The sequence below is a fragment of the Glandiceps talaboti genome, chromosome 4 (genome assembly GCF_964340395.1).
Source record: "Glandiceps talaboti chromosome 4, keGlaTala1.1, whole genome shotgun sequence".
NCBI classification, from domain to species: Eukaryota; Metazoa; Hemichordata; class Enteropneusta; family Spengelidae; genus Glandiceps; species Glandiceps talaboti.
Genome location: NC_135552.1, coordinates 16724305 through 16735315, shown reverse-complemented (window position 1 = coordinate 16735315; position 11011 = coordinate 16724305). Strand labels below are relative to the sequence as shown.

The following is an 11011-nucleotide window of genomic DNA, read 5'->3' as shown; positions in this document are numbered from 1 at the left end:
AAACACTAAACTTGGCAGTTCGAGGTACACAGAATCGCAAGTTAACACAGGCTCTTTATAGGATTACAACCCAGGACAAATACATACGTATACATTAGTCTCAGATATAACTGACTTGTTCAAAGGTTTGTATTGTACCACAGGATAACCACTATACTGGATACCTTGTCATAATTCTATCATTTTTATTTCACCAGTATGTAGTCATCGTATCGTAGGTCTGGGGCTCTACATACCGATCGCATCTGACTTGTATCCTCACTTCTCCAAAAATGGCAGCCAGAGCTATAACTTCCAGTGATCGTACAGTAGTCGCCAATCAACTATTTAATCAATTGCACATTCTAAATATATTTAACCAACATAAACTTCAGATTTGCACTTTTATGTACGACTTACTCAACGGTAACTTGCCACATCATTTCACACAATATTGTTCATTTCCCACTCACTATTATAATACACGTCACAAAATTAAGGGTAATATTTCAATTCCAAGGATAAACACTGAAATAGGTAAATTTGCAATGTCATACACAGGAGCAATACACTATAACAACTTACCTCTTAATGTTAGGTCCTAATCATCAAGGAATGTTTTTCGTAACTCACTAAAAGATTTTCTTCACCTGATGTGAATATACTGCAACTCATGTTGATGTATAATGTATATATTTTCATAGATATTTAGTTTTTTCACTGCCCTATTAATACTTTGTCATGTATTTATTTGTAAATTTTATTTATAGTGTCTAAGAAGACAGACTTGATTAGCAAGTAAACAATCCGATGACGTAATTTATTATACGTATAAAATGTGTTTAAAAAACAAAACCCAAATTTTTTGTGTGAAATCAACTGTAACAATGCTAGAACACAAATTGTGACGTCATAGCATCCACATAAAGGTTATACTAGAATAGCTTAGTCAAGGTTTTATGTAAATATTTTCGCTTGTGTCATTTTAACATATCAAGATTTCCAGAGAATTATTATATAAAATTAGATATGTGAAATCTGGACCAGTATGACATCAGTGTGTGAACTTAAGGGGAAATGACTACTGGTCATAAGGACCGACATGTAGCAAATGCTGCTGGTCCTTAAGGAAAACTGCTGGTCCATACTCAATGCAGTTCATGTTCACGACCTGTATCTACACCCCCCCCCCCCCATTTACAGATTAAATGATTTTGAACTTTAATATGATACAGCATATCTTTAGATATAAAAGTAAAGGAGAGTACAACGAATTGTTCACTATCCACTATTATTTCATAAAATTTCCACTCACAGAGTCAAAAAATAACTTGGAAGTAAATTTTGGATTCCCAACCAAGTAATTTTTGACTCAGTGAGTAGAGATTTTCATTTGTAACTATGGACCCAGAGACTATGAATATTCATTCTCGCATAATCTGTTCCTATAGACTATAGTGGTCTGAGTATGAATGTATTCATTCCACCATAGAAATACAGATACATAGATTGTAGATAATATGGGTGAATGAATCAATAAATCTACATTATCTGCAATCTCTAAGAGATCACAGTCCTCTCCTTCCTCTCTGTACGATTCACTAAATTCTGAATCACGATGATCCAAAGTCAGATTCACCGTCTGTTGCAACAGCTGATGTAGCTTTCCAACTCTTAGCGAACGTAGACCCACACATTCATCATATAGCAGAAAGTTTTATCGCATAACTTTCCCTCTTGAAGGCTGTGTATTTGCTTTATTTCAATTTCCATCCACACAGTGACACGGAGTGGTTTCATCTTCCTTCGAATTCAGTCTTTACAAATATGTAATGAAGCCCCCCATATTTAGCCCTACCCGTATACCCTACCGTGGTGTATTGAGTAGCGTCTCTGACTGTTTGTGTAAGAAATCTGACCATGATGAAGAGAACTATGGCTAAGCATGACTTGTCTTACAGTGTGAGTTTTTTGACGTGGGAACGTGATATGGTAACTGTACTGTAATGTGTCATCCACTATGTACCCGTGTTTGGCATGATGCAATAATTTTCCAGATACAACAATAGCAACAAAAATGCGACATTTCTAAGTCTACACGTTGATTACAACATGACAGGACGTACATTATCATATGCATCAAATTGAAAGCAATCAGACTACGCATTTTTTACTGTTTTTACCAAAAAAAACCTATCGCACTGAAGGTATTTTACGAAGTGTACCTGCCTTTTGGTATGTTTTCCGTCAGTTTGTTTTGATCGTGGCAACAGACATGGGGAACTCCGGTAAATTGATCGGGAAACCCGCTAACATTTACCGGCTTTAATGCCAGCCTTTAAAAAAAGACAGTGTATGTTTCGTCTTCTTCTTCGGAAGCTCATTGCCGCCTTCTAAATATCGCCATATACTTTATAAATGCAACGTGGAACTGTCTCAAACACGTTAAAAGTTTCATACACTTCGAACAGGAAACTTTACAACAATGATTAAATGATTACGATATCATGATGGCGAAAAAGACGCATGCGCTGAATGCGTAAAATGAGTCTGAATGTCTAAAGACGTTCTGATTACACGCTGTATGCTACGTCATGTAGACATGATATCAACATTGGCAACAACATGTAGCGAGCTAGCTCTGTGTCGCTTGACTTGAACGAGATGTCGAGAGTAAAACACAAGATCAGATTCATGTAGGTGAAATTGGATATATCTTTGAATAAGTGTTATTATTTACTCCAAATTTCAATCGGTCATAAGGACCGATACGTTGTTGTAATTCTGAAAAACTGTCGGTCCGAACGGAAATCTGTTGGTCTCGGGCCGAAGGACCGGCGTTAATTTCGCACGCTGTATGACATGTATATTTACAATAGAAGTGGTATATACAATGAATTTGCTCTACCAAGTTATGTACAACATGAAATACATGAGGAATACCGTTTCACCTGAAATAGCATTGTCTGGCTGAACAAAATCTTCCAACACTGCTACATTTCATTGTCTGGTTTAACAAAAATGTTACTAACATTGCTACATTTCATTGTTTGGCTCAACAAAATATTCCGACATTGCAACATTTCATTGCCTGGTTTGATACAAATCTACTAACGGTGCTACATTTTATCGTTTGGTCTGATAAAAATATATCACCATTGCTACATTTTATCGTTTGGATCAATAAAAATATCACTAACACTGCTACATTATATTTGTGTGTGCTATCACTTAGTCGCCATTCACAGTGTAACAACAATACATATCTACGTTAGTGTGATTGTTGTTTAGCCAGATGATGCAGTATTTCAGGTTAGATGGTTTCAATTCAATTGCATATGAAAAATCCATTGTATGTAAGCAAAATCCATATAGAAGATTTTAAAAATGATAAAAAGAAAGTGATGTTCAAATCTTCAAATGCAAATGTTAAATAATAATGGATTAAGACCACATTCTGAACTTGTTGTTGAGTAAGTATCAGCAACTTACAATGTAACACTTTTTAAGAGGATTACAGTTCTTGTATTTACAATAATAATTTTATCATAATAGCCTAGATTACTAAACAGTTTATTGGTTTTCCATTATTCAGCTGGTGTTTCCTCATTGGCTGTGCTCTCTACTGGCTTTTCTGTACCTGCAGGTGATTGGGCCATGATTCTCCGTTGGAAGAGAAGCACTAGCTTCATATGTACAGTGGTGCCTTGTGATTTGGATTCTGGCGTCATTACAATGGACGCCAATTCCCAACCTCGTTGTCCCATAGTGAGGATGCATTCATTCCACGTACCATGGGGAGTGGTGGTACCAGTCATTGTCATCTGTACATTGAATAGAAATATACATTACTAATATTCTTTATCAGATGCACACACACACACACACACACACACACACACACACACACACACACACACACACACACACGCGCGCGCGCAAACGCACACGCAAGCACACACATACATACATACATACATACATACATACATACATACATACATATACATACATACATTCATACATCCATCCACCCACCCACCCATCCATCCATCCATCCATCCATCCATCCATCCATCCATCTATACATACATACATACATACATACATACATACATACATACATACATACATACATACATACATACATGCATGCATGCATGCATGCATACATACATACATACATACATACATACATACATACATACATACATACATACATACATACATACATACATACTTCTATGTACTTACAGTTATCTTCTGCCAGTATTCCACAACAGCGCCCTCGTACAGGGGTGTATTGTCCTCTAATTTAGAATTGTCCTTTTCAAAGAACCACACTGAGTTGAGACTGCCAGATGCTGACATGAAACCCACTGGAAATAACCAGATACAAAACATGGAGTGATGAGTAAATGATGGATTTAATGGGAACAATTCACAATTCAATATCAAGTTAAACTGTTAGTACACTTGTATTAGCACCTCAGTAAATTCAACTTTTCATTACTTTACTTTACTTTTCATTACCTTACTTTACTTTACTTTTACTTTACTTTTCATTACTTTACTTTTACTTTACTTTACTTTACTTTACTTTACTTTTACTTTACTTTTACTTTACTTTACTTTTACTTTACTTTTACTTTACTTTACTTTACTTTATTTTTACTTTACTTTTACTTTACTCTACTTTACTTTACTTTTACTTTACTTTACTTTACTTTACTTTTACTTTACTTTATTTTTACTTTACTTTTACTTTACTTTACTTTACTTTACTTTACTTTTACTTTACTTTACTTTTACTTTACTTTACTTTACTTTTACTTTTACTTTACTTTTACTTTACTTTTACTTTACTTTACTTTACTTTACTTTTACTTTACTTTTACTTTACTTTACTTTTACTTTACTTTACTTTACTTTTACTTTACTTTACTTTACTTTTACTTTACTTTACTTTTCTTTTACTTTACTTTACTTTTACTTTACTTTATTTTACTTTACTTTTACTTTACTTTTACTTTACTTTACTTTACTTTTACTTTACTTTACTTTACTTTTACTTTACTTTACTTTACTTTTACTTTACTTTACTTTTACTTTACTTTACTTTATTTTTACTTTACTTTTACTTTACTTTACTTTACTTTTACTTTACTTTACTTTTACTTTACTTTACTTTACTTTACTATATTTTTACTTTACTTTACTTTTACTTTACTTTTACTTTACTTTACTTTTACTTTACTCTACTTTACTTTACTATATTTTTACTTTACTTTACTTTTACTTTACTTTTACTTTACTTTACTTTACTTTACTTTACTTTTACTTTACTTTACTTTAACTTTACTTTACTTTACTTTACATTTACTTTACTTTTACTTCTACTTTTACTTTACTTTTACTTTACTTTACTTTAACTTTACTTTACTTTTACTTTACTTTACTTTACTTTACTTTACTTTTACTTTTACTTTTACTTTACTTTTACTTTACTTTACTTTTACTTTACTTTTACTTTACTTTACTTTACTTTTCATTACATGCTTGACTTGACTTGACGTGACATTTGATTGATATATTGTAATGTTAATAAAACCTTACTTTCTGTACTTGATCCAGCATCAAAGAAGATATCAACCAGTTTCCATCCTTGTGACAAATATGCCTGTAGCTGAGCATGCCAATCTAGCTCAACCTTTGTACTTGCTGACATCATACCAGCCTGCATTTTAAAGTTGATCGGTACGTGGATTGCCTGGTAGGAGTAAGTAGTCGGGTTTGGATGTTTTGCCATGTTAAAGAATAAGTCCATTCCCATTACTGAAATGTTAAAATCAAGAGAGTTACTTCATTATAGGACGACTTCGACCTAAAACATGATCTTTAGTTTAATTTCGCTTTGTTTTTGCTCACATTTTTCTCGGATTTAGGAGACTCTTGATGGAATAGAATACCGAAATACAGTAAGGATAAGTAGTAAAATTTAGGGACTTGGGTAGACTTTTTTGGACTTTGTGTAAGGAGATATTTTTGCTAAACTTCGTCTAGTAGCCCTCAGGTTACTCGGCGACCAGAGATACTCTGTAGTCCTTCAGTCGTGTTCTGCAACATCTCGAAGCACAGTCCAAGGTCTTGTATGTAGAAGACTGGGATAAACTTAGGTATCATATAGTCTGAGGAATGTCATGTCCGGGAGACAGCGTGGACGCCAGGATGATGGTGGGAGTGGAGGATCATAGTAATTCAGTACCACGACGACTTAAATCTTCGACTATTTTTTTTTGTGAGTGAGAGGTTTTTTCAAGAAGTTTGAATTAAACTGAATGGAACCGTAAATATTTATAAAACCGTGTTGATATTGCTAAGATATGCTTCTTACCTCCACCCTTTCCTTGTAATGCCTGTGCAGTGCTTGGTCCCTGAGCTGACATTGATGGTTCTATACATAGGAGACGACCACCCTGTGCACAAGTTTCAGCTATCTGAGAAGAGGATTAGAGAATTATATGAATAAAATTTTCAAATGCATTTAAAACTTTCGGTTACATCGTTGTCCATGTGTGAAATTGATTTCAACTTTGACACGTTTTATCAATTCGGAATGGAAACGGTTATCACTGATGTACGAAAGCCTATTAGGGACTTCACACTTCACACTTCACACTTCACACTTCACACTTCACACTTCAAGAAGTATGAAGTATGAGGTATGAAGTATGATGTCCCGAATAGGCTTTCGTATTGATGCATGTCGCTGGTGTCGACTTGTGAAGTGGAGCGCCACCAACGACAGTTCCTGCACTTTATTAACGAGATCAATAATTTTGTACTTAGAATTTTCAATGCCGCTGTTTGACTACTATTGCTTGAATCTTAACTTTTGTTCAATTTTAAGGTTGCTGTTGATATTACAGCATTCTTATGCAGTTCTGATGTCCCCATAGATATAGTTTAGTGGATTGTTGACAAGTATGTTGTTATGAAAGGAAACTGGGTTATGGTCATTTTATAATTAGCTAATAATTATAACTAGGTTGTACTTACTATTTGGTATAAATGTGAGGAATCACTACTAGTACCCTGGTTGGAGGAAAGCAGCATTTTAAACCCCGAGTTCATCATATTGGGAGCAAGATAACTCTTGACTATGTGTAGCTGCCACGATTCTTCCACACTGTCAAGGAAATGTAAGATGATTTTAAACAAAAGAGATAGACCTAATACTTGATCGTTTATAGATTCGTCAAATGTTTGGGTAAAAACACAACATGAAATATAACAATCAGGACAATGTTACAAACCTAATGATGTTTTGTAAAGCTATCGTCAGAATGTCAAGTTTTGCTGTGCGTCATTGAATAGATTACACACGCAAAACTTAACTTTCTGTGTGATGTCGATAATGTGTAATTGTGTAAACTCATTTGAATAACAGACATTTCTACAAATGAAACTAACATGAAATTAGCAAAACAGACAATTTAGTATATCTACATAGGCCTACGTAATTGTGCGCATGTCGTTACGATCAACAGGTGGTCATTTTGCGGTTTGTTAAAAACTAATATTACAGACTTGAGTGTTTGTCGTTCCCTTGGTAATTTAAAGACTCGACATGTACATATTTTCTAATCTAGTGTGTATGCATAGAGGACCCCCACGTTGGTGGAGGGTCTATATGGTGTATACTTGTACATAGATGTGTGACACCCAACAAGATTACATTTCCAACAAACCTGGTTTGCTTCGACAGGATAGCCTGGTATTTCAAGGTACCTCCCATGGAGAACATACCACTCCTCTGGAAAGCTCCTGGTATGGGGGCAAACTGTGACAAGGTGAAGCCTTCAGCATAGGGAGCCGCAATAACAGGATAATACGCATCGATATCAGTGGTTGTCGAGGAACCAGATAAACCAAACAATGAAGCTGTCGACGAAAAAAATAGTGAAATCACAGAAATGTGATAATGCAATGATTACAGGCTGACATTTATAGCCCAGTATTCGTTTAAAGTTCCTACTAGATATACATAGAAGTAAAGATTGGCGTATTGTGGTTACGGTTACGGCTACACGTTTATTGACAATTATCAACCAGAATAGGATTAATAGTATTGATTCAGGTGCAGAACACTACGTAAATATTTCTATTGTGGTCTGAGATTGGTAGTGACAGTCGACATTTATAAAGAATTCCTAAAATCGATACTTCAAAGACAACATTGTAGCTATCAGATAATCGGCTAGACTAATCTAATTAGTTTAAGTCGATATAATAAAACTCGATAGACGACAGACATAGCTTTTCTGCCTATAGTTTCTGATTTTTACTGTTTTTGACGTTACTTCGCGAAGCCGCCCACTTCGGATAAAACAGTTACATGTTATTTTCAGAAATGATTACCCTTGTTATTACACGTGTAGTTGTTACATGACACCAGGTTCCATGTTTACTTAGGAATCGATACCTCGTAACTAACGACGTGAAATTATTGTTATATATAACATGTTTCATTACTGCCATTATGTATTTTTATTTAAAATTTATTTGTAATTTTATCTTCCCACATATTTAAATTTGTATGTATGTATGTATGTATGTATGTATGTATGTATGTATGTATGTATGTATGTATGTATGTATGTATGTATGTATGTATGTATGACATGTATGTATGTATGTATGTATGTATGTATGTATGTGTGTGTGTGTGTGTGTGTGTGTGTGTGTGTGTGTGTGTGTGTGTGTGTGTATTTTTATCAGTCTCGGAATTGAGCAGCTAAATTGGTGTATAACCATAGACAATATTGTCTATGGTATAACATACCTTCAGTCTTCATTTTAACAGGGGCTTCAATCAGCCGTACGTCCAACGCAAGTCCTGGGTACGGTACTGCATCTTCGGGTAGGGCAGAGTAATTTTTGTTGGACTTCACAGGAGCCCGCGGCCGACCAGTTGAACTTGAACTTCCACAACCCATACCTGTCTTTATCAAATACCAAATTAATTGTCCTAGCCAAAGAGAAATGGATCTTTCGGAATACTGGGATAATCTATCCGTTATTAAATATAACAGTTTACCAGCTTGACGTTACCGAGTGTGGTAAGGAATAAGGGCCACGTTCAAATCACCTTGAATCGCAACACAATAGACACAATATGCATTCCAATCGGTGTGTATAGTTTTCACTATAAGAACGAAAAGCAAACATACATATTCGAACCTCTTTTGTTTGCATGCTATATTGATTACTACTGTTGACACGCAACCATGGTAACGGGACGCTACTTCAACTTACTAACTCTAGAGGGCAATGTATCTAACAACAACTATAAATCATTAATGCATAAACAAAAAAATTAAAAAATAAGGCGTTCTGTTAAAAACAAAGTTGTGTATCAGTTGTATCTTTCAAAGATGTGAAACGTTGTTGATCGGCTTACTGTGCAGTTTATCGATATTTAATGTTCAAACGCGGAAGTACTCACTCGCACTACTGTTCCAATCGCCATTAGCCGACCAACTAGTTTCTTCTCAAACCATCTCTTCTACGAGGTACCGTACCGTCTTGAGTAGAACTCACAACGAAACAAACGTATCTGATTCAACGAACGCCAATCTAACCACTTGGTTGATTGTATTACATGACCAATCTCCGTCTCCCTGTTCCTCCTTCTCTTCCCTCCTAGATGGGCTAAAAACCCAACTTAAATACATTTCAAAGTTTACACAAATCTCTATTCTTAGAGCATGATTCTTAAGTCTTATGAAAGACATCATCTGGGATTCAATATCCAATCACTTATAATTATACTTGAAGTCATGTAATGAAGTTCTAAAATTAATACATCATGTCATATTAAAACTTGTTGACAGTTCGCCTGGTACAAACAATTCCGAAATAGAGATATTGAGATGTCGAAGATCTTTTTATTATTTTGTTAAGTAATAGAGTGTCACTGTATTTACAAAGTTTAAATGCTTTTTTTAGAGTTCATAATGAAAAATTACCAAATACTGAATGGATAAAATGTAGGTCTGTGACTCGTAACAGATGGAATTTACGCCATCTTGACTCACATCACTGTTCCGCAAACACATCCCCAGATTATTATTTTACAAAAAGGAACACTCCTTTTTAGTCAAATATATAATGAAAAGAGCCAAGAGACTTGAACAAGTCTTCATCCTCAAGTGAGATAAGCTTTTGGTTCCCATTATGTCCAAACCGCTGCAGACCATTCAGTCACCAAATGACATGACAGTCGACGTCATTAACTCGTGATTTTTTATGCTTGTACTTTCAGGACTGGTATTTATATTGGGTGACCTAAATTTCCCTGCGTTTTATTGACACAACACTCTCTGACGCTTACTTATACCTAAAGTTGTGTTAGTTTGGGTTGGTTTTCATCTGTGATACGACCATAAACGAATGTAAACATTTTCTTCTTTTCTATAGCTTTTTTAACGTCTCTTGTTATGACCTTGATCTAGACTCAGACCACTAAACAAGGCGGTCTGAGGCCTTGCGTAGCTTACTATAGAACATATCTGTTTCGACGCAGAGTAAAGGATAGACGCGTACGTGTATATGCGGTCACTTGTGGGCTGAGGATCGGAGTTTTGTGTCACACAACTGACTCTTTATACGAATACAACCTGGGGCATATATATACGCAATCCATATATTAGTCTCAGATATAACAGAAATGTGACGTGTTCAAAGTCTTGTATTGTACCATAGGATAACCGCTATGCCGGATACCCCATAAACTAATGCAGACATTTTAAAATCAAAAGAATAATTTTTTTTCCAAGGTATCATGTTATCCTATGGTACGTAAAACTCCGTATCGTCCCACATTTTCTGTGGTACAGACATACAGAGCTTCAATTGATCAATAATCTTCACTTTCCATTCAAAAGACACATTTCTAGGCCGGGCTATACACACCTATACATGCAATTCGTCAGCCCAGATCTTCAATGTGCCTCGTAAGCATGGTCAC

The 11011-nt window shown here is 35.1% G+C and overlaps 1 protein-coding gene across 1 annotated transcript; it reads right to left on the bottom strand.

Moving 5' to 3' along the window:
* Nucleotides 1-714: 714 nt before the first annotated feature.
* On the bottom strand, nucleotides 715-9211 carry LOC144433843 (uncharacterized). Its single transcript, XM_078122224.1, has 7 exons — nucleotides 8825-9211; nucleotides 7731-7923; nucleotides 7039-7168; nucleotides 6374-6476; nucleotides 5596-5814; nucleotides 4234-4358; nucleotides 715-3803 (listed from the first exon to the last, which is right to left on the bottom strand). Exons 1-7 carry the CDS (start codon nucleotides 8976-8978, stop codon nucleotides 3567-3569), a joined length of 1161 nt encoding a protein of 386 aa, XP_077978350.1. The 5' UTR covers nucleotides 8979-9211; the 3' UTR covers nucleotides 715-3566.
* Between the last annotated feature and the right edge of the window lie 1800 nt (nucleotides 9212-11011).